At 42.9% G+C, this 24,246-nt stretch overlaps 1 protein-coding gene across 4 annotated transcripts in view; it reads right to left on the minus strand.

Annotated features, from left to right (window-relative positions):
* Window positions 1–1,022: 1,022 nt before the first annotated feature.
* The window catches only part of tle2a (TLE family member 2, transcriptional corepressor a), a 60,738-nt gene continuing 37,514 nt past the window's right edge, over window positions 1,023–24,246 (minus strand). For 3 of the 4 annotated variants that reach the window (XM_037769172.1, XM_037769168.1, XM_037769169.1), the window contains exons 3-20: window positions 23,238–23,301; window positions 18,486–18,530; window positions 15,277–15,339; window positions 14,824–14,898; window positions 14,052–14,265; window positions 13,624–13,640; window positions 11,602–11,697; window positions 10,910–10,954; window positions 8,457–8,618; window positions 7,807–7,933; window positions 6,725–6,921; window positions 6,069–6,148; window positions 4,373–4,622; window positions 3,806–4,053; window positions 3,012–3,159; window positions 2,742–2,892; window positions 2,457–2,533; window positions 1,023–2,158 (exon numbers count right to left, since the gene is read on the minus strand). In XM_037769172.1, the coding sequence (XP_037625100.1) occupies window positions 2,051–2,158; window positions 2,457–2,533; window positions 2,742–2,892; window positions 3,012–3,159; window positions 3,806–4,053; window positions 4,373–4,622; window positions 6,069–6,148; window positions 6,725–6,921; window positions 7,807–7,933; window positions 8,457–8,618; window positions 10,910–10,954; window positions 11,602–11,697; window positions 13,624–13,640; window positions 14,052–14,265; window positions 14,824–14,898; window positions 15,277–15,339; window positions 18,486–18,530; window positions 23,238–23,294 (2,160 nt within the window). In that variant the 5' untranslated portion in view covers window positions 23,295–23,301 and the 3' untranslated portion in view covers window positions 1,023–2,050. The remainder of the gene's footprint in view (window positions 2,159–2,456; window positions 2,534–2,741; window positions 2,893–3,011; window positions 3,160–3,805; window positions 4,054–4,372; window positions 4,623–6,068; window positions 6,149–6,724; window positions 6,922–7,806; window positions 7,934–8,456; window positions 8,619–10,909; window positions 10,955–11,601; window positions 11,698–13,623; window positions 13,641–14,051; window positions 14,266–14,823; window positions 14,899–15,276; window positions 15,340–18,485; window positions 18,531–23,237; window positions 23,302–24,246) is intronic. The other variant, XM_037769170.1, reaches the window with a different exon arrangement.

Below are 24,246 nucleotides of genomic sequence, written 5' to 3' on the forward strand. Positions count from 1 at the left end.
AGAAACTGTACAAAAGGCAACAGCAGCCTTGAGAGCGCTTCGTGCCATAATTATGGCTATTAACAGCATCATTTAAAAAAAAAAAAAAAGGCCAAAACCATGGTTTAATTTTCGCAACAAAAGAAATGAAATGAAGCTGAATGATTTATTATCCACCTGTGTGCCAGTAATCATTTACTCTAGACAGGAGATAAATGCTTTACTTTCATTTTCTCAAGTTTATTTCTTTCACAGTTAAAGCTTTTTGTCTTGGCAGGACAGTCACAACTACACGCATAATCACTTTAGAACTCCCACTTGGGTATTATTGCTATAATAATCCATTCCTCAGCCTATTGTGCTGCAGATCATCTTTGTCTCACCACACTGCGAGCTAGCTCAGCATAAAAACACAACCTTATATGGCTGCATTATTTACAGAGAGAGCTCCAGTCACGGAGGAGCTTGCTCATGCCGTGGGTTTGAATCCCAAGACACTTTCTCGTACGTCTGTGGATGCCGACACTGACGAGAAGAGACGCTTTGTGCTCCCTCAGTGAGAGAGAAGTGTTTCCATCACAGGAGAGCGGAGGCAGAGTGCGTACTCACCATTCATTCACATCCTTCATTTTTTTTATCTAAATATTTCTAAGATGCTTTCTGGCACCTCACTGCGAGCACACACTTTTCTGGCTGTTAGGGTTTAAACAAATATTCAACAAATGCTTCTTTTGATTTGTTTTTCGGTTTAAAACATCTAAGTTAAACCTGGAAAGAATCTGACTTGGTTCTGCAGCTCAAAAACACATTTTGACAGCCAGCAGTGTGTAACACACACCAGATCTACTTCTTCAATACTTCCCCTCCGCACCATCACACCTGCATTGATCCTCAAGGAGCTGTTTCAATCTGTTTTTCTTCTGTGAGAAGATGCTCATGAAAGACCAAAAAAAAAAAAAAAGATCCACTGTAGATCTCAGACAAAAACGGCACACTCCCATCAGTTTTCTGAAAGCAAATCCAAGCCACAAATGACATCCTTGTTTGCCTTTAGAGAACTTTATTTACATGTCCATATATAGCAAGGTTCAAGGTTCATGATGCAGTTGTGAAAATACCTGTCTGCCTATATGTGCCCTAACAAATACAATAAAAAAAACACATTTAATGTTGAGTGTTAAGGATGACGATGACGTAGCGGAGGCCACATCCCCAAAACTTGGAGAGTACCTGTTGTGAGCTGTTTCAGTTTTCTGTCCTCTGGGTTTTCTGTTGCGGGCTGGTTTCCTCCAAAAACATCTCCACAAACAGTCTGGCTTTATTCTTTTATAAAGAAAAAAAAAAGGAACAAAGACAAACTCTCAGGACAGTTTAGAGAAAACCGAGCCCTGTTCTGTCATGTATGTATTGGAGATGATACAATCATGTTGCTGCTGAAACTTAGCCAGGAGAAAAGAAAAATAGCTGGAACCTCACAGCACACCATCCTGCCATGCATCTGCTGCCCCGAGGTGCAGCCACACAGCTGGACCGGACCAGGCCAAACCGGGCCAAGCTGACCCAGGCTGGGACTTTTTACAGAGAATATGGACTGTATTTTTCCATTCCAGTTCCCAGCCCTCCCTGAACCCTTTCCACACATCCTCAGTCCTGTGTCTCTGTCTTTTTCCTCTCGATGCGGTCCAACTGTTTGCGAAAAATTCAAAGGCTAAAAAAATATTTTTTTTGTTGCTAATTTCTTGTTCACTACAGAGGTTTTATTTTGTTAAAAAAAGGAACAAAAAGGAACAAAAGCAAAAGTTCTTTGGAGGAATCCCACAATTGCGCAGCTATAGACTAACCAGCGTTCTCAGAGCATTAAAAACAAAGTTCGTTTTTTTTCCAGAGATGTGACTTTGTGCCCCCTTGCTTCTCTTTCTCATTTCTTTCACAAACGTAAACAAAACAACAAAGTACGAGTTGAGTGTCTCTTGTTTTCCATGCCACCGACGCTCTGTACAGTCATTGGTGCAGGAGGGAGCCTTGGCCCCGCCCCCTGATTATTAGTTTTTTTTCCCCAGCCGATCAGAGTTCAGTAGATTACTTCGTAGACTGTGGCCTTCTTGTCCCCGGAGCCGGTGACGATGAACTGGTCGTCAGGGGAGATATCACAGCTGAGAACTGACGACGACTCCTTAGACTGAACAGAGACACAGAGAGGAAGCCATATTAGTCACAAACAGTCAATGAATCAGGTTTTTGTACAAACAGTGACACAGAAATTCCCATTATTCAAGTCAAACAGATGCATTTGTGTCCCAAAATAACCCTCCAATAGTTATATGTTAAGAGGATGAAAAGGCAGGAACATTTTAAAACAGCTTGGACATTTTTTTACATTTGACAACTGAATTGTTTCCAGACCAGAAATCACGATCACAAAAACGTGTGTGTGTTTGCAGAAAGCTGTGCATAAAAAGCAGCGTTTTATAGCCTACCTGGAATATGCTGGATCCATAAGGTGTCCGCCATGCATTCAGGAGGTTATCTTTGCCTGTGCTCACGAACCATTTACCTACAGGACGAAACACACACAGCCATCAACAGATAAAGTCTCAGGGGAGGTGAGATATGGAGAAGCCTGAGAGGAAGCGCTGCTTTTGTAAAGAAGAACGGGAGAGGTGAAACGGAGGAAACAGTTTCTGAATAATGAGAGAAGCAGAAGATTTGTTCTGCTTCCCTGGTCGGTGTGTATGTGTGAGTGTGTGTGTGTGTGTACGTACCGCAGTAGGCAAACTTGAGAGAAAGAACGCAGCTCTCATGGAGGTGCAGCTGGTACTTGTCAGGTTTGGAGACATGCAGAACTTCCACGTTACTGCTCTCCATTCCCACAGCCAGCCACTCGCCTGTCGGACAGTAGCCTAGAGAGAAGATCTGGAGACGGAGAGGGGAGGAGAGAAAGAAGTGTGGAGATGAGAGCGGGAAAACGATCATCATCAGCAGCCTGTCAGCACATGAATGCACCTCAGTCTGGACTGCAGCAGTGTGTGTACCTGCGAGGTGAAGTCGTGCTGCTGGAGCTGGCGTCCCTCTCGGAGGTCCCAGCAGCGGACGGTGTTGTCCAGCCCTCCCGTCCACAGTTTGGTGCCGTCGTTGGAGATGTCGATGCAGCTCGCTCCGTCTGTATGGCCCTGGAATTGCCTGCAGGGAGGAAACACACAAGAGTGTTAGAGATAGACGCACACAATAACAAATGTACCGCTGGACCTCTCTGATCTCATTCCTAAATACTACAATCTGTTATTTGCTGAAGCTTGTTTTTTTCTTTCCCTGCTACTCATATACTACTCTTTATTCTATAAAGGAAAACAACTGCATTAATAAACATTTAAAATGTCCTTCTAGCTGCATACAACCAAATTATAGTGTTATAATATAAACTATTTACTAAATGTTTGTGTATGTGTATATGAATGATAAAAGACTAAATGTCTTACCGTTTACTTTTTTAAAGGGGAACTATTATGCTTTTTCCTTCTCTGTGCTGTATTCATCCACCCTGCTTTGGTTTCCCATCTACAATGTTTGCTTTCCCTCTCTCTCGCTCTACTTTATGATTGACAGTGTAGATTGTGAAATTTCAGAAATGACACTATTTTCCTCTGTCTGTGCAGTCGTCTCTGTCTTCTCATTTCCCCCTCCATTGCCTCTCTTCCTTTTCCGTCACTCTCTCCTCTCTTTACTCTCTCCTTCTTCTTCTTCTTGTTACAGAACAGAGACTGTTCCCGTTTCCATGGCATTTACTAAAACTGGTTAAAATGACGCGCGGTCTTTCCTCTCCTCTCACCTGACCAGCGTCTGGTTGTGAAGGTCCCAGACGACGATGTTGCCGTCGCTGCAGCAGGAGAAGCAGACCTTGTTGTCAGGGGAGATGGCCAGAGCGTAGCAGGCGGGAGCGGACGACGTCAGCTCCGCCTTGATGCGAGGAGTGGGCGTGGCCAAATCCCAGATTGACAGCGTGCTGGCCTCCCCGCCGACGATCAAGGTCCGTCCGTCTGAGAGCAGCTTGCAGGAGCGGATGTAGTTATCCCTGTTCTGATTGGACATAATAAAACGACATTTATATACAAAGATATAGTGTATGTTGTAGTACGCGGTAATTGATGACAAGGGGATACAAAGGTACAAAGTGTTACAGCAGTAGAACAGCAATAAATAAAGATGCTGGACGATTTGGCTTTAGGACAACAACACAAAGGTGATTCATCATCTTAAGTGTGTTTTTATGTGTGGAAAACAAGAGCATCACTTTTGGTTGTAAAGCAACATTATTAGACACAAGATGAGCAACAAACTGTAAATATGAGTCTACAAACATCCGTCTAAGTGTCTCCCCTCCTCCCTCATGTCTCACCAGACAGTCCAGCTGGGCCATGGGGCTCTTGCTGCCAGGCTGGCTGATGTCCCACACCTTGACGCAGCCCTTGCCTCCGGTGTAGACGTGGCGCGTCGAGGTGCTGATGGTGACGGCGCACACCACCTCTCCGTGGCTCAAGGTGTGAATCTGACGGGCGTGGCGAGGGATTCCCGGGCCCAGCAGGGCATCGGGGGGAAAGGGCACCGGCTGCATCTGGCCGTCTGCGCTCACGTGGAACGAGTAGGCGCTGCAGAGAAGAGAGAGAGACGGGAACAGAAATGGATGAATAACGGAGATTAAAGGCTGCAGCAAAAACATTTAATCAGACGGAACGGGAGATGAGAGAGTGCAAACATTTTATTATTCAGTCTTTGTTTCTAAAAGAGGACTTTGTAGAACTATTCAGTGAACAGGAATAATAACACAAGTGTGTAACTTTGATGAGCACCATATAAGACTGCTAAAAAGTTACAGAACTTTTAGTGTTGACTAGGGCTGTCAAACGATTCAAATATTTAATCGTGATTAATCACATTTTTTATCTGTTCAAAATGTACCTTAAAGGGAGATTTCTCAAGTATTTAATACTCTTATCAACATGGGAGTGGGAAAATATGCTTGCTTTATGCAAATATATGTATATATTTATAATTGGAAATCAATTAACAACGCTAAACAATGACAAATATTGTCAAGGAACCCTCACAGGTACTGCATTTAGCATAAAAAATATGCTCATATCATAACATAGCAAACTCAAGCCCAACAGGTAAAAACAGCTGTCAGTGTATCAGTATGCTGACTTGCCTATGACTGACCCCAAACTGCATGTCATTATCATAAAGTGGGCATGTCTGTAAATGGGAGACTCGTGGGTACCCATAGAACCCATTTTCATTCACATATCTTGAGGTCAAAGTTCAAGGGACCTCTTTGAAAATGGCAAAGGCCGTTTTCCCTCGCCAAAATGTAGCTTAAGTTTGGAGCGTTATTTAGCCTCCTTCATGACAAGCTATTATGACATTGGTACCAATGGATTCATTCGATTTTCTAGTTTCATATGATGTCAGGATCCTCAGTCTAGCTTTAAAACTTTAAAACCACTTTAACCTAAAAAAAAAATTAAAGTTGCATTAATGCGTTAAAGAAATTAGTGGCGTTAAAACAAATTTGCATTTAGGCATTATTATTGTGTTAACTTTGACAGCCCTAGTGTAGACATTTTTTCCCTCAACCTACCTCATCTACTTCAATTAGTGACCTCTGCATTTCCGAGAAATACTTTTAACAGACTGACACTAAGTGACTAAACCCTGACATTTACTAATGACGTCTGCATAGCTGAAAAATACTGTATTTAAGTGCTCAAGTCTATTGAAGCTGCTCTGCAAATATCACTGACGTCACGTCGTCTACATCTGCCATTCATCTGAAAATTCTCCAGATAACAAAGTGAAGTGGAGCCAGAAATGGAAGTCACATTGATAACAACTGTTTGCTTTAAGGGTGAATACTTATTTTAAAAGTTCTCGATGTATGAGCCAAACCGTTGCTTCTCTTGACTTTTCCCTTCAACATCTTTCACTGTTCGTCTTTTCTTCCGGTTTTGTAATTTAAATTTGAGTAGAACCTGCAGTTAATAGTGAACAGGTGAAGATTTGAGCGATAGCAGGCAGAGAGAGAGGAAACTCACGGTTTTCCGGCGGCGGCTGACTGCAGGCTGGCAGGCAGCCCGGGGACCCTCATATGCGGGTGTGGAGACTCATAGCCCACCTGGAACAGAAAGAGATATGTGAGAAAAAAAACACCTCACGAGGTGAGGAGACGAGGAGAGAAGAGAGGAGACTAGAGGAGAATAGACTAGAGGAGAGGAGAGGAGTGGAGATTAGAGGATAAGAGAGGAGAGGAGACTAGAAGAGAGGAGACTAGAGGAGAGGAGAAGAGACTAGAAGAGAAGAGAAAAGAGGAGACTGGAGGAGAGGAGACTAAAGGATAAGAGAGGAGACTAGAGGATAAAAGAGGAGACTAGAGCATAAGAGAGAAGACTAGAAGAGAGGAGAGGAGAGGAGAGGAGAGTTCACTCATAAAAACAGGTAATACAGAGACACTATCAGATGAAAGATCAGAATAAAATGAGATCATATAAAAGCAAAGAGACTTTTCAAGAGCCAAGGTCATAGATTCTTAACGATAAATGACAATGCAGCTGCTCTCCCTCTAAAACGCTCCCTTCTTTTCCACATATATATATATCCCTCTTTTTGCCCTCTGTGAAGGGTTTATATGCTGAGGCATTAGATATGACAGTGACACTGGAAAGACAAATTATCTGCAGAGCGTCTAGCTCACCACAGGGGACCGTCCGTAGCCTGCGGCAGCTGCCGCCGCTGCTGCTGCAGCAGCTCCGTTCATCTGGGGGGAGACTAAGTGGAGGCCGGCGCCGTAACCCGCCGCCCCGGCCAGGTCCCCGTTCACCCCTGGAGGCAGGCCGAATGCCCCCGGAGGGTACGCTCCCTGCACCGCCAGGGGGTTTCTCAGACCCAGAGCTGGAGGAAGGAGGGAGGAAGACGTCAGTTCATTGTGATTTTTGTAAGTGAACAAATTATTGATTGAGGCAATGAAATGTCAATCATTCAGGCTTTTATCTTTCATTTCAGCGTAGACTGCAGGGCCTCTCAGTGTGTGAGACAGTTGTGACTGACAGGCTGTGAACAAGCTGCTGCCTGCCATACAAAAGGCAGCACAACATCCCTAACCTGCAGCTCTAGACCACTACTGCCCCCTGCTGGCCAGCATGCCTTCCTGCAGCGAGACTGTATGTCTATATACGTATGTGTGCTCACATTAACGTCATCTACATCCTCGTCTGTGCATGTACCTGCATCTACGAGCGTGTACGCATGCATGCATAATGGTGTGTGTGTGTGTGTGTGTGTGGGCTAACAGGTGATGTGAGGGAGAAAAAAAGAGAGAAAGAGATACAGTGGAATATATGGAGGCTCATTATGAAGCAGCTCACAGTCACAGTCCATCACCTCCTCCTAATCTTTCCATTTAAAAAGTGAGGGGCGCTGAATATTTTTGCCCACAGCTGCTGATTAAGTCCAGATGGTGGTGGGTGGTGGGGAGCTGGCGGACACCCATACCAACGACTGCGGCCTGATGCTGATAGAATCACTACATGTAACAAAGCGAGTACGGGCTAAAAAACTCATCTCTGCAGCAGCAGATTCATATTTTTAATTGCAGTGAAAGTTTGTGTCCCCTGAGAGGAGTGATGGAGGCATTTGTCTTTTGGTCTCAAGTGATGCTTTTACACTTTCACATCACGCTAACTTCAGGCTTTCTGAAGTCCAATGCTCCCCTTTAACAATTAAGTACAGAAGATATGTTCCTTGGGGAATAAAACCAAGCTCGTGGGATGTTCTTACCGAGGGGGTCGACACCAGGCTTGCCGGGGACAGGTCTGAACTGTGGAGGTCCGCTGGGTCCCGGGGTGTTGGACTCTTGAGACATGGGGGTCCCTGGCTTCATACCTGGAGTACTAGACTTCTCCCTCTGGGAGAGCATAGAATACAAAGAAATATGTTAGTAAAATAAGTAGGGCTGCAACTAACGATCATTTTCATTGACGATTCATATGTTGATTATTTTAACCAGTTAGTTGTTTGGTCTATAAAATGTCAGAAAATGGTGAAAAAATGTCAATCAGTGTTTCTCAAAGCCCAAGATGACATCCTCAAATGTCTTGTTTTGTCCACAACTCAAAGATATTCAGTTTACTGTCATAGAGCAGTAAAGAAACCAGAAATCGATTATCAAAATAGTTGGCAATTAATTTAATAGTTGACAACTAATCGATTAATTGATTAATCGTTGCAGCTTAAAATAAAGGCAGAAAAGAAAATGTATTTAGAATGAAAGGTGAGCAGAATACAGCGCATCCTGTACTGAAATATACCATGTGTGTTCCACGTGGATATCTGCGTTGATGTGACATTAATACCACAAAAATCATTCAGATATTTGTCTTTTTAAGTCTTTGTGCAGTCCAAATAGACATACAAATGTGGAGGTCTACCTGTGGGGGCTCTTTGCCACGAGACGGCGAAGGGGCGCTGCTGGAGGACGCCAGGGAGGCGGGGCTGGCCTGCGGGGGGCCCTCCTTACGGGAAGGGGGCATCTTGTCCAGGCCGTTCTCCCTGGACGAGTAGGACTGCACACTGCGGGGGGACGACGGGTCCTGGATTCAAAACATATAAAACTTCATTGCAGGGGACAGAAACAAGAAGTAATGGTGATTTATTCATTCATTCTGGTGTTTAAGTGCTGAAGGCCACAGAGATCACCTGGAAATCAATCAGTGTCTCTTCTTATTTCTCTCATGGGTATTAACTCTTTTCTCTCTTTATAGGATAGGTTCACAATTTCTTTTATAATTTAGGTACCAATATGAATATTGAAACTGGTTTTATTTGCTGTAATCACTCCTGTTCATACTCCCCATTACACTGCTTTGTTTAAAACTCAATTCTGATTGGTCAATCATGGCGTTCTGCGGTCTGTTATTTCTTTATAGCAGACCGTTGCTATGTATATCAGACCGTTGCTATGGGCGCAGTTCTGATATCAGACTCTGGCGGACAGCTTTTGTTTCAAATCATTGATTTTTTAAGTAAGTAGTAGTGTAATAAGCGGGAAAATGTACAGCGAGCCGGTCATTGTTGTGACATAAACCTCTTAAGGGGTAATCAGACTGCCCCATCGCCCCGTCAGGGTTTATTTCACAATAATGACCAGCTCGCTGTACATTATCCCTTACTTAAGCTGGTGTTAACCACAGTCCTTATTTCAGACATATAACTAAAAACACATTGACTTCCAGACGAGGGAACCAGAAGTGCTAAAACGCTAACTCATTCCCAGGTTTTAGGACTAGAGTTACCGTCTTTTTGGTATGAAATTCCTTTTTTTTAATTCAAATCTGGGGAAACACAAAGAAATCGTTTCATAATAAAAACAATAACTTAAGAAGATACCCCCTTGATTTGTCTCACTCAGTCTGTCAGGGCCTCATGTTGGCTTTCTGTTCACTTTTGCACAGAACAAGGACTCTAGATTTTGTCGCCCATCACTTCCATTGGAAGCACATTAATGGCCAGTATGAACATGAGGAAAGATTACAGCGAGCAAAATCTGTTTCAGTGTTCAGATGGGCAACTTGAACCACAAACTTGAAAAACTGAAACCCATCCTTTAACTGCTTGTGCCAACACTAAACATAAAAGAAATCACTTCCTGGCACCGGAGGAGTTTTTTTCCGAACGAGACCCACCCAACAATGGAAAAGCTTTCAGGAACTTGGTATAGTCTCAGTTACTGTCATCTCATGCACAATTTACATTTAGGTATTCATTTGGAAGTTTGAATATATTTGTATATATAATAACTTTAAGAAAAAAACATTGATTCATGTTTTTAATTTTGTTAATCTCTAAATGAGAAACAAAATTTATTTTCCAACATCTTACAACCTCCACTTTGTCAGCACTCATTCAAAAAACTAACAGGGCTGTCAATTGATTAAAGTGTTGAATCGTGATTAATCGCATGATTGTCCATAATTAACCAGGATTAATCGCGAATCAATTGCACATTTTTTATCAGTTAAAAATGTACCTTAAAAGGGAAATTTGTCAAGTATTTAATACTCTTATCAACATGGGAGTGTGCAAATATGCTGCTTTATACAAATGTCTATATATATTTATTATTGGAAATCAATTAACAACACAAAACAATGACAAATATTGTCCAGAAACCCTCACAGGTTCTGCATTTAGCATACAAAATATGCTCACATCATAACATGGCAAACTCAAGCCCAACAGGCAACAACAGCTGTCAGTGTGTCAGTGTGCTGACTTGACTATGACTTGCCCCAAACTACGTGTGATTATCACAAAGTGGGCATGTCTGTAAAGGGGAGACTCGTGGGTACCCATAGAACCCAATTTCATTCACATATCTTGAGGTCAGAGGTCAAGGGACCCCTTTGAAAATAGCTTTAAAACAGCCCGCTAGAACCTACAAATTGCGTTAATGTATTAAAGAAATTAGTGGCGTTAAAACGAACTTGCGTTAACTTTGACAGCCCTAATAATAGCTTTAAGAAAAAACACTGATCCATGTTTTTATTTTTGTTTATCTATACGAGAAACAAACTTTATTTTCCAACAACCAACCTTAGAACCTCCATTTTGTCTGCACTCATTCATAAAACTAATAAAACCTAAACAGCTGTACCTACAGACTTGTACATAAAAGCAGCAGAGATCATGAATTGCAGTCGAGTGTGAGCATGCATATGTACTTTATGGGTGTTGTGTATGTTGTGGAACAAGGACAGGCAGAGGTGGAGGGTTATTGTCATCATTATTATTATTCAGACGGTCCTGCTGGGTGTGTTTACATGATGTATGCAGATGAAAGCGGCGAAGTGAGGCCAATGGAGGCCGGCGGCCGCCTACTAACCTCATCCACCACCAAATTATCATCGCTCTTATCTGCATCGCTGCCCTGCGAGAGAAGAAGAGAGGAAGTGAGATTAGATATTCCTGCTCTGCTGTCTGATGTATGTAGATTACATGCAGAAATATACAGCCCACAAAGTCATACGCAAACAGAGGTGTGTGTGAGTAACTTAACAGTTTAAAAAAAAATAAAAAAATTCTAGACAAAATCTTTTTATAAAACTTTTTTTTCTTGAGACAAAAAAATGTTTTATAAAAAATTCTTGTCTCAAGAGCTTTAATTTGTTACACTGCAAATAGAGGAAAATATTATCTTAGCTGGTTGGAAGTAAATGCAATGGACAGTGCAAATGTAATTAATTAATTTTAGATGTTTAACTTGGAGAGGTGAAATCCTCTGAGGCGCTGCTGTTTTTTAATATCACAAAGCGATAATGCTGCACTTGATAATAAAATAACTGCCCGAGATTAATTTATCTGAACAATAAAAATAATCCCTTACAGAGTTTAATGTATCTGCTTTTCCACAATAACACCAATAATACAGTGATGACAGCACAGCAGGGAGTGTGAATATTTCAATTACTGTCTAAAAACAGACACCACGGGTCTTATCTGGCGAGGACCGGCAGAGTTGGGTGAAACTTTCCTCCAGTTACTTAAACATTTAAGAGCGTTATGAAAGTGCCTCACATAGTCGGTCATGAACTCCTTCTCATCAGCTTTCCTCTTCTTGCCGTTGCTGAGGTAGTCTGCTGGGCGACCCTTATCCCCATTGGACAGAGAGCTCTGCAGAGGGAGAGAGAGGGTGAGAAAAGAGAGAGCAAGACAGTGAGGCAAAGAGCAAAGGGGAGGAGGGGAGGGAGAGGAGGAGGAGGAGGAGGAGGGGGGCACAAAGAGGAGAAGAAGGAAGGAAGGAGTGAAAAAAAGGAGTGAGGGCAGAGAGGGAGGAAGAGGGTGATAATGAGGTGAGAGGGACTGCATAAATCATGTCGGGCTCATAAGCTGCCGAGATGAATGTGAAAGAATATCAGCCGGCATCGATCGGCCGGCTCACTGTAGGAGTGAGAGGAAGAAAGAGAATGCTTCAAGTTTTCTATAAGGCAGCAGAAAACACTGTGGAGCAGTCTGTGTTTTGGCACTGATGCACCATTTTTTTAAACCAGTATTGTCACAATTTTATAGTGGTATTGATATAATGTTGAAATCTAAATTGTTGCCATACAGGGATCAGCATCAGTGACTGTAATCATAGTGTGTGAAAGCTAAATTTAAAAGGTATAATATGTAACCATTGTTGGTTGCTGTTTTTAAACACACAGCATTCAAATTTGTCCCCTCCAACTCGGCTCAACTAGCCAAGAGGGAGAGAGAGCAGCGATGGTGGAGCGAGCTATAGGGTGACTGAAGAGAGGGAGCGGCGTTAGTGAGAACAAAGCAGCGAATCAGAGAATTGAAACATTATTTTCTGATTGTTTCCCGGCGGTTATGTTCTAAAGCACAAATAAACACACAAGTCTGCATAATCCTGCGGAAAGATGCAGAGTTGCCGAATTTTGAATAAATGCAGACTTCCTGTCTGCTGGCTGTGGCTCAGCGCTGCTCTCGTCAAACTACACACCGATCACAGCTGCACTCACAGCACAGAGAGGAGCAGGGGGATCCCTGGAACACATGCACATAACACAACCCCGTTCTCATCCGTGAAATACGGCCGCTTTCTATCTAACAGAGCTAAAGGACTTGTGCCTCGGTATCAGAAGCCGAGGGGCGTGACAAAGCGGCGGTAATTCACCACCTGAACGTGCTGCACGCCCTGCGAGCTGTTATTGGCTGGGGGGTTACACCCCCACGTGGGGCCTAAAGGCTGTTTGCAGACGCCAAGAAGCGTCCTGGGTAAAGCAAAATAAGAAGAAAAGAGAACTGATTGAGAGGGATTATTTTTGTATCAGTCTATACGTTGTTTTTTTGGGAAATTCTTACATATTATACCTTTAAGCCAACAAGATGTGGAAAATAATCAAAGCTGCCAAAACCTGTTTGTTTGTTTTGTTTTAAATTATGTACATTTTTGTTATTAGTTTCGGATGCATTTCTTAAAAGTTAATAAAAATATATATTTTAAAAAATACATGCAGTTAAGTGGGAAGGCATTTTTACTTATTGCTCAATAAACCTTGTTTTGTAAAATCAGTGAACTGCAAAATTAACACAAAAAAGTGAAAATACATGCAAAATGCAAAAAACAATGTCTACAAGCAAGCATGCTAAAACAAAAATTGAATAAATAAATAAAGAATGAATAAATATGTACTCGGGGTTAAAATGGAGTACTTTTTCAAGGAAATTTATATTTTCCCTATAATTAGTACCACATTAGAAAGCTCTTTCCAGGAAAATTGATTTAAATATTACGGACCCGTAAAAAAGAAAAAACGTTTTCCGGTTTATACATTTCCTTTTTTTTTTTACTGTATGTCAAATGCGATATTAATATATAAAAGCTTAACAAAAAGATGTCTAATATTCATATTTCTGTCTTATTATTTGGATTTTTCTCTAGTTTATTTTATAGCCTTAGAAAACAAAAACTTTTTGAGGAGTAGATACCCATGAACAACACTGAATTTGCCCATTATAAAAAACTGCCTAACAAGCGGTTGGACAAGAGTGAGTGTACTTGATAGAAGTTATTGTGCAGTAATTTGTACTCACTGGTCCTGCTTCACGGTCTGTTAAATCCAGGCAGAAGCACCAAACACATCCAGGTACCAGGACAGCAAATGCAGATAAGGACACAAACACACACACACACACACACACACACACACACAAATGCAACATTATCTGCCATCACTTTACATCACTCTACAGCTGATGACTCAGTGGGAAAATATCCCTGAGGAGTGTTATTATCAGCAGCACTCCTCCTGTGCCCTGCCAAAAAATCCAAAGCAAAGCCAATCATCAGGATCCATCGAGCCAAGTGTTTACTCTGCCCCCACCTCGGAGAGACGTTTTCATCTCTAAGAATGCAATCCAACTCTCGTCCCAGCTCTAAACTCATCTAGAGTTTTACACTTTCTGCTTTGAGGAACACAAACAAAGAAAAATAAGGCATCAATTTAAAGTGTTTCCTGTACCTCTGTGGTGCTCTGCGGCAGCAGCGGCGGCTGCGGCTGCCTCTAGGTGAGCTCTCTCATCCTTGGCAGCCAGCTGGGCACCCAGAGCCCCAGACAGGGCCAGCAGGCTGGACCCTCCGCCAAGCGCCAGGCCGGGGTGAGTTAGTCCTGACGGGTGCGGGCCCATTGGCAAACCCTGGGCATGCTGGGAGAGGTGCTGGGCCTGAAGCTGTTGCTGTAGAGAGGAAGACGGTAGGAGACAGAAGAAAAGAGATATTGGGTGACTTTCAAGCAATGAAAGAAGTGGCTCAACAGGAAGTGATCACGAGGAGGAAGGAAAGAGAGGGAACTAAGTGCTGCGATGTGTACGAGGGGATAAATGGTGGCTCTTTAGGAGAGGAAGCTCTGCGGCCAAATCAGCGTGATGGGAAATAATAAGACAAAAAAATTAAAAATTAAATATTATTAAAAGTTTTAATTCTCTATTAATCATATTTGCATTTAAAATATTTGGAAAAGCACACGGGACAGTTGAGAGGACCCGTCATTTAATTGTTGATGATGTTCAGGTAGCTGGTAAGCCCACTTGAATAAAAAAAAAAAAAAAAATACAAAAAAATAATCTCAAATTTTTTATATTTCAAAATAGTCATCCATCTTTATGAAATAAATCTGTATATTTTAGAGTGGGCAAATGGATGTTTGCCTCAGTAAAAGAAAAAAAAGGAGGAAAAATAAATAAATGGGAGGGTGAAGTACACACGCTATGAGGCAGAGGGGGGAGCCCACGTACCCCTATCGAAGCATTTAGCTCCCCCATGGTCACCTGTTTGGCGCGCTCCATGGCCTGGACCACCTGTTGTTGGTGCTGTGGAACAAACCGAGAGGTCAGGTCGATTCACAATTACTTAAAATTCAACTCTCTGTAAACTGAATCAATATTAATGAGGTGTAACTTTTCTTAATTAGTGTGAAAAAGTATTCACACTCACAAACAGCATATTTGAATTTTTTTTTTTTCGCTCTGGGAATCATTTGAGCAATTGAAGTTCTGTCCATCTGTGTGTGTGTGTGTGTGTGTGTGTGTGTGTGAGAGAGAGTTATTTCTTATTGTGTATATGCATGTGCACGCCTTCTGTGTGGGCTGCTGTCAGACAGCAGAGAGACGGCTGAAGTACAGTGTGTGTGTGTTTGCGTGTGTGTGTGTGTGTGTGTGTGTTTGTGTGTGTGTGTGTGTGTGTCCCACCTCCTGTGACAGGAATGGGATGAGCTGAGCACAGATCACGTTCAACCGCTTGGCAATCTCCGTCTGAAAAGGGGAAAAAAAAAAAGATACTGTTGCTTTGATGAATAAACACGCGCACACACACACACACAAACATTCGCAAAGCCAAGATTGAGCTCGAACAAAAAGAAAACACACACGCAAAGGTTACACACACAACACACACACACAAGCGGAGCGGCTGTGGCCTGCTTCTCCCAGGGCCAGTGTGGTAAATATTTCAGCTGCTTACATTTGGTCCATGCAAATGGAAACTCTGCCAGGGAGTTTGGCTAAAATATTCATGGACAGCATCTGCTGCGGCCTCAGCCAGCCCACACAGTGAGCATGTGTGTGTGTGTGTGTGTGTGTGTGTGTGAAGGAGAAAAGATGCAAGATTCACCATCTTTTCTCAGTGTGTGTGTGTGTGTGTGTGTGTGTGTGTGTTGTGTGTGCATGTGTTTCTCATGTGCCCTTGCATGTCTGTTTGTCTGTGTGTGTGTTTGCATTTTGCATGCTTGAGTGTGTGTGTGTGTGTTTCCTGCTGGGGGTCAGTGATTCTTGCTGTGGGTGTGTGTCTGTCTCGATCTGCTCGACTACACAGCCAACAGCAAACTCTTCCTCCTCCCTCCCTCCCTCCCTCCCTCCCTCCTCATCTCTCTTTCTATCCCTCTCTACTCTCCTTTCCATCTTTCTTTCCATCACACTCCATTTATCGCCCTTTCCGCCCATCCCTCGTTCCATTTCTCCCTTCCTTTCCCAGTATTAGTGCAGTAATCAGTGTTGCGAGCGCCGTCATGTGATGTCCAACACACACACACACACACACACAAACGTGTTGAGCGGCAGGCCCAACAAGGCCGTTAGGGCCAGTAATGATATGCATGCAGAGATCATGACAACATCATTATGGCCGCAGGCTGTTTTTCTTGTTGACGGCTAGACTCTGCTCTATGTGTGTGTGTGTGTGTGTGTGTGTGCGCTAGCGTGTGTGAGAATGCGTGTGTATGTGTGTGTGTGATGTGTGTACAAATACACACACACACACACACACTCTCCCCATCCCATTCTCTCTCTTAAGTGATTTATTGATGCCGGACTGAACTTCCACCCCCTCCTTTTTCTCCCTCTCTCTCTCTCTCATTCCTCTTGCTCTCCCTCCCTCCACTCTCCATTTTTCAGCCAGGCAGCATGCTCCCCCCCCCACCTCCTCCTCCTCCTCCTCCTCCTCCTCTTCTGCCCCTCCCCCATTCCCTCCATCCTCTGAATCCATCACCCCCCACCCCAAGGGAGACACAATGATTTCTTGTTAGAGAACTCCAACTACTAAATGACATCTTCAGGAGAGAGAGAGGGAGGGAGGGAGCGAGAGAGAGAGAGAGAGAACATTAGCAATCGAGAGAAAGAGGATAAAGAGGGGAGGACAAAATGGGAGAGTGGAAATGAAAAGAGGAGGCGGAGGAAGGAGAGGAGGGAGAGGAGGAGGAAAAGGGCAGATTGGGTTGAGGAAATGACAGCCAATGAACGAAGGATGTGGGAGGGAGAGGAGGAATAGACAGAGAAAGAAGAAACAGAAGGAAGGCGGGGGAGGAAAAAAAAAATCGAGATTGGGGGGTGGGGTGAGGGGATGGAGTGGCGGCATGACAAAAGCGAAGCGATTGAGATGGTGAAATGAACGAGAGAGTGAGAGAGAGAAAGAGTAGACGGTAGGAAGGCAGTGACCTGATTTAAAGTGAAATTCAGCATGGACTGTATGTCTGTGAGGAGACAGAGGTGGAGGGAGGGAGTGTGCAAAGAAAAAAAAGAGAGAGATAAAGAGAGAGAAAGAGAAATCAATGGGAAGGAAGGGAGACAGAGACAGGGATGGTGAAGAAATGGAGATTAAGAGAGAAGAGCATTAAAAAAGACAAAGTAAGACAGCAATTGAAGGGAAAGGAGAAAAGAGGGATAGAGGATGGAGAAGCAGGGGAGGGATGGAGGGATGGATGGATGGATGGAGGGGGCACAGAGGCAGACTGGGATTTATGACTGGTGAGTCTGTCTGTCTGTCTGTCTGTGGTGGAGAAATGAACTGTTTGTGGATCCTATTAACGCCTCCAAAGCATAACGGCGCTATATAGGTCCATCAGAGAGAGGATTGACATTACAGTGGTAAAGAGACACAGAGGTAAAACAAATACTCAAAGACTCAAAACCAAGTGTATCGCTGGACCGTGTGAGGTCAGTCGGTGAAATTGTGGCTAAATTGTTACACAAACAGACAGTGGTCTATAATGTTAAATGCAGCGGTACATGTCCACCAGGTCCGGCAAGGATAAGCAAAGAACGTATATTGCCAAGAAGTGAAAGTCAGTTGTTCGCTCCATTGCAACATCAACGCCCAGCAGCAAAGCTACGCTTCTACCATTTTGGACTGAAAGCGACTATCGTACGCCGGTAAAACATCCGCCTAAAAAGTGCCGTACAAAAGTAAAACAAAATTATTTATATTCTATTGTCATATTCTACCACAATGGCCTTTATTGAACAATAAAATATTATAAATATAATACATGTTTTCAGTCCAAAATGGCAGCAGCAACTGTTGTAAAAAAAAACAAAACACTGGAGATTCGTCTCTCACCGTTCCAGTGGTGACGCACCAGATCGTGGAATGCACCTGATTGGTCCCCTGGTTTTTCTGCTTGCCGTTGCAAACAGGAAACAACATGGCGGCCTGCTCGTAAACTTTCTGTTATTCCGTCAAAACAATACACCAAAATCTACTTCTGAAAACATTTGAGGTGAGAAATAGACTATGCCACTGTTGAATCTCACTTCATTTTAGAACTAGATCGCCTAGTTTGAAAGCTCTGTCCAAGTTTTGGGCGCGTTTGCATGAAGGACTGTTTCCACCTTTTCATTTTGAAAGAGTAACGGCCAATGAGGAAACTCCAACACTCGGCCAACCAATCGTGTAACTTCATTACTCAGTCAGTCAGTGAAAGACTTTTGCGTTTGTAGGGCTGGCCCTCCAAAAACAGAAAGAGAGAGACACAGGCTTTCCTGAATATTAGTTACTTTGAGTAGAGCTGATTGATAAAGGAGGCGGAGGTAGTGATAATCATCCAAGAGAATAATGCAAAGCTTTAGGAGGGATGAGAGGAACGGAGCGAGAGACATATAGAGAGAGTGACTTGGAGTTCACTCACCTGTTTGTGCATTTCAATGTTAAGGCCGTAGGACATCTCGTAATACTGAAACACAGAGAAGAACATCAGTTAATATGCATGATTGAACATAGAGAATATGAGTTGACTGACATGCAAAAGCTTTCATGTGTGGAGTACATAAAGGAGGAGTTTTTTTTTTTATTATTATTATAATATAATGAGTATTTCCCATGCAGATATAGGAATATGGATATCATTTTGACAGACTGAATGAGGAATATAGACTTTATGGGGATAAAAGCAAAGCAAGGCAATGCATTATTAATCCAAACTCAATGCATACTGTACATAAAACATAAGTTATGACAACGTCTGCGTCTTCTAAGTCAAATAGAAATCTTAAAAAGGTAATATTATTATTATTTTTCAATTTTCTTATTATTTTTATTTTTATTATTACTATTATCATTTTCATGCTTGAAAGGTCTTCCTATTCATGGGGTGTCAATTTTGTTTATGTAGTTTCTGTTCATTTTGTATCTCTAAAAATCAATAAAAACAGAGTTACAAAAAAAAAAAAGAAATCTTAAAGTTAAATCACTACACCACCCGACGACTCACAAAACTGACATCTTGAATTTACGGCACATTATTTTTCATCTGCTATAACTGTTAGAATTATTTGCATCCCGGCAGATAAATACAGATGCAGTTGGGCTATTTAGTTTGATTTTATCTGCACAAAGATGAAATGCACAAGTGATACAAATGATAATAACATCATAGAACACAGAAAAAGGTCTGGTGATTTTCTGTATTTTTCTTATTGGAAACAAATCCCACGAAAAGCCTCAAAACAATAATGAATTAATCCTACAGTCAATCCCACACACACAGACATGTTGGCGAAAATACTCACTGGCACGCCAAAGATGTATTAATCTGCAGCTGAAAATATTCCCCAACAAATACACTATTTACTCCTGTTTGATTTAAGTTTTCTAAAAAACCGTCATGCCCAGCTGTTTTTGGAAATCACTGAACCTTCTTAAGAAATCAAACCATACATTTGTGACCTGTTTTTAAAACATTAACGTCCTCAGAGAACCGATAGGGTAAGGAAGTCAGAGAGTATCATATCATAAATCATAAAAACCAAACAAAAAAACCCCCACAAATATTCTTTCTTCGAGACAAGAACTAGTGACGAGTTACCCGCCTCAAAACATCTAATTTATACCTTAACTAACGCGTGATGTTATATTTACATAAATTGGCAATTCAGTCGTTGTTTTTACACAAATAAATTCAACAGTGTGAGCCCAGAGCCACTCTTAAAATCTTTTCTTGCTCCTCGCTCCAGACGGTGCCAGCCCTCGCACGTGCACTCTGAAGTGCACATATGTCCCTAAAAGCACATCGCCACTAATTTCACCTTGACTCTGCTGAAAGTCAACGGCACTTAAATGACCCTGAGGTGCGTTTCGGAAGCCAGAAACCCGAAGCGAGGCGGGGAAATTGTCGCCGGGCAGAAGAAGGTGACAGACTATTGCAATAATCATGTCTAATGTGAGCTATTTGACCCTGGCTTTTACTCGAAATTACAAGGAGCTGCGAGTAACGCGGGAGCAGATGAATGCCACAGAGAGAGACAGGTGAGGCTCTCCCTCTCTCTCTCTCTTCCACTCGGTCTCTCTCACTCTCTACCTTGGGAGATGGACGAAAAACGGGGAGCATTTTAAAGTCAGATGCCTCGAAAAGTGACAGGCTGACATTTGCTTTTCAGCGTGGCTGGTTGTGGAGAGAGGAGATTGGCAGCTAGGCAGCCAGAACAGGCTGGCAGGATGGGAGAGGAGATGGCAGGGGTCCTCTCTCTCCAGACATCTTTCCTGGCAGTTAGCACGCGCATGTGTGTGTGTGTGTGTGTGTGTGTGTGTGTGTGTGCAGGTGTGTGTGTCTGTAGCACAAGCCTGCAACTGTGTAGGCGTGTGTATCTACGTGCTTTGTGTGCACGTTTCTCTGCGAGTGTGTGTGCACTACTCGTTCTCTGTGTGCCACCATAAAAGACGCCTTTCCTGGCAGCTTGCGGCTCTGCTTGGCAGTTGGTGTGCCAAGTTTCGCCTGTTGCTTAGCAACATCCAAACTCATCCAAACCCAAATCATCAGCCAGGAAAGGAGACCTGGCCTGTGCTTGATGCCAGCTACCCCCCCTTCCCCATCACTAAAACTTCAATCCCTCCCCCCCCAGAAGTCTCCGCTATGTGCCAAGATTGCCACATAGCTCTTTTTTGGCACAGCGGGTTCTGGGCAGCCGACACTCAGTCAGCTGTGGTTGTGTGTGGTTCTGATCACAGGTAAAAATCAAGGCTGGAGGTTTGCAGACTTAAAAAACAAAGAAAGACAAAGAGTTTTAGCCTTTCCTTCATCCAGAAAAACAATCTGCTGATCATGTATCCTTTACAATCATATGGCCACAATTATTCACACAGCGTTGCCTCTGAATGGCACGACTGCAGAGGAAGCAGCTTCCCTGTACGGCTGCACAATTAATCGAAATGTTATCGAAAACACAATTTAATCTAATTTTGTTATTATTATTATTATTTTTTTTTGCCTTTAATGGATAGAGACAGTGATAGATAGGAAAGGGGGAGAGAGGGGATGACATGCAGCAAAGGGCCGCTGCGGTAAGGACTGCTCACGTGGTACTGGGGCTGGGCAATATGGCCAAAATCTTCTATCCCGATATACATCGGACCGGCACATACGGGTACTTCGCAAAATGTCAAGGCCGTGCCCCATTTTGGGGGAAAGAAAATCCCACAGACTTCAGTGCAATTTGACGTATGTTTGGATTGCACTTTTGATAAGTTCGTAAGCATTCATCTCTTATACAAACGTTTGTTTTTATACACGTTTTAATTATTATTTTGCGATCTTGCCTGAACCTGAGGATTCACGAAACCTTAATAAATAAAGGTTGATCGCCGACATGTCCCTTCAGTCTTCCCCTCGTCCAACACAGTGGCCAGATATTGCTTATCCAGACATCTATACATATTTAATTGAATCACGTTAGGCTAAGTTTTGTCTGTACCAACTTCGTTTGTTTCTATGATTCAAACCATGGTCACATTTTTACTTGTATAACTTCTATGATGAGATGCAAATGCAAACAATTTCTTGTTTTATACAAACCAACAGTCTAAAGCATAAAGGTATTAACTTCAACAAACCAGCATATTCACTAAAAGGATCTGAAACAAGTACACTTTGGGACTTCTACTAGAGGTCAAAAACTCCACAGGTTGCCTTTACATTGATACTATACACCTTCAAAGTGATAGTTCGGGCGTTTTGAAGTGGGGTTGTATGAGGTATTTATACATAGTCAGTGTATTTCCTACAGTAGATGACGGTCGGCACTCCCCCAGTTTGGAGAAGCAGACAGGAGTACCAACACTAGAGCAAAGCAATGTACTGCTGTGGACGGGGACAGCAGCAAAAACTTATTTTATAGGTGGCTAAAATACATTTTTGCTGCTGCAAAGAATGGCTCACCTAAAAGAATCAACATCAGTTTAGGTGTACGCTATATTTCCAATATTTTCGATGGTTTATCTTATAGCCGTGAGACAGCTATACAGTCTATTTTTCCAACAGGGAACTGAAGCCGTTATCTATGCTCTCGCCAAAGCAACCAGACTCCATTGAAGAAAAACCCAGTACTTTTACCTCACAGAACACGGGGGGTTAGTTTGGATGCACCAAAGTCACAGAGGTTCTGCTAGGTAAAACTACAGTTTTTTTTCAGTGGAGTCTGGTGGCTTTGGTGAGAACATAGATGGATACAAGAGCTTCAGTTCACCATCGTAAACGACTGACTGTCGGCAAGATAAAGCTGTGAAAATATTCTAAATATAGCGTATATTTGAACAGAATTTTTTTTTTTTTTTTATGTGAGCCTTTATTTTAGGTGTCTAAAATGTGTTTTGCTGCTACTCCTGTCCACAGCAGTACATTGCTTTGCTCCCATGCTGTAACTCCTGTCTGCTTCTCCAAGCTGGGGGTGTGCCGACCGTCATCTACTGTAGGTAATACACTGACTATGAATAAGTACCTCGTACATCCCCCCTTCAAAACGCCCAAACTATCACTTTAAGAAGAGGATCTTTTGTTAAATGCTGTATTTTGAGAGATTCATACACAAATGTTACGGACACTAAATTGAGGTGAATTTACTATATAACTTTAAGCCAACTCTAACAAACATGTGAAAATGTTTGAAATCAACACTTGTACCAAGAGGATACCCAAGTTTTGGCATTTTTTCTTGTGTTTGATCAAAGAATATGTATGAAAGAGTATGAATCAGACCAGGCATTGGATGCCAGCTTTTAGCGCTTGGAGTTTGATCCTCGGTGCTATAAACTTGGTACCTTAGACTATATAAAAAGATGGTTGTTACCAAAACAGTATGAGGTTCTATACACAGCTGTAGACAGATGTGGATACACTTCAGCTCGGTATAGCCCCAGAGTACATATCTTGGAGACAAAAAGAAACACTTGCAAACACAAGCACAAGTTTGCCCGCCCATGTAAGTGCCGTTTATTCTGCACAAATATATGTGTGTGTGTGTGTGTGTGTGTGTGTGTGTGTATGGTAGTGTGTGTGGTCTTGCGTGTGGTTTTTGGTGGGTGTTGTTTGGCAGCTGTTAGCAGATGAAAGGGTTTTAGCGGACTTGGCACTGCATGTGTTGTGGAGAGACGTGGCCTCTGAGTGTCTCACCATAACGTAGTGCCTCTGGATCTCCGTCTTCTCTGTGGCCAGTTTCTCACATTCCATTTTCAAACTGCAACCGAGAGAAGAAATAAAAAGACGGTGAGTTTTCAGTTGTATCAAGTAAAAAAAAATGCACAATGCAATTAGCAACATGACAACAAATTACTCTCTACTCGATCCCTCTCGCCGTCGTCACCTCTCTCTCTCTCCTCTTCTCTCTCACACTCGGTGGGGGGAGGAGGGAGCAGGGTGACGGGGGTGCTGACAGCCCATTATCACCTCAGAGCAGAGCAGAAATAGACGAAGTCACGCTTGGAGCCTGAAACCCAGCCAAGACTGCAGGCACGCACATCCAAGGTGTCTCTCTCTCTGGACAATTTTCAATCTATCCATGTGCCCTCCACTCATCCTCATTTTGTTGCTTCCCCAATTACCAGCCAGTCTGTCTGTCTCTCTGTCTGTCTGACCGCTCCCCCCCCCCTTTCTTTCACCTTCGACAGCACACTCTGCCAAGTTTCACCCAAGTCGAAGCTTCTGCTTTAAGTGGGTCAAAAGTGCCAGCTCTGTCTGGATGTGTAATAAATCTGCCTTTTTTTCTGTTTTAACAATCTTCTTCTGCTGAGGACATGACCTGTGCATGTCTTTCAGTCTGTGTCAGGCTGCTAGAGCTACAGCGAGACCTGGCGTTGAAGCTCTCACACACACAAACACACACACACACACATCTCTGAAGTGATAGCAGCCAAACACCTCTCCCATGTGTCCCATATTTCTGTCTATCCTCGGTGTCTGCCCGTCTCTCCTCGCACCCAAACCAGTCCCCGGTGTCCTCTAAAACTGGATAATGCCAATGGCTGGATTTGCAAACACACACACACACATACATCCATTTCTAAATGTGTTATATCAGGTCCAAGCACACAAACACCTCCCTTGTTACCTCTGCAACTCTCTCTCCATCTCCTCCGACTCCCCCTCTCCTCCCTCCCCAGAGAGGTAGTATATTTTGGGCCCT

This window comes from Sebastes umbrosus, chromosome 5, assembly GCF_015220745.1.
Source record: "Sebastes umbrosus isolate fSebUmb1 chromosome 5, fSebUmb1.pri, whole genome shotgun sequence".
NCBI classification, from domain to species: Eukaryota; Metazoa; Chordata; class Actinopteri; order Perciformes; family Sebastidae; genus Sebastes; species Sebastes umbrosus.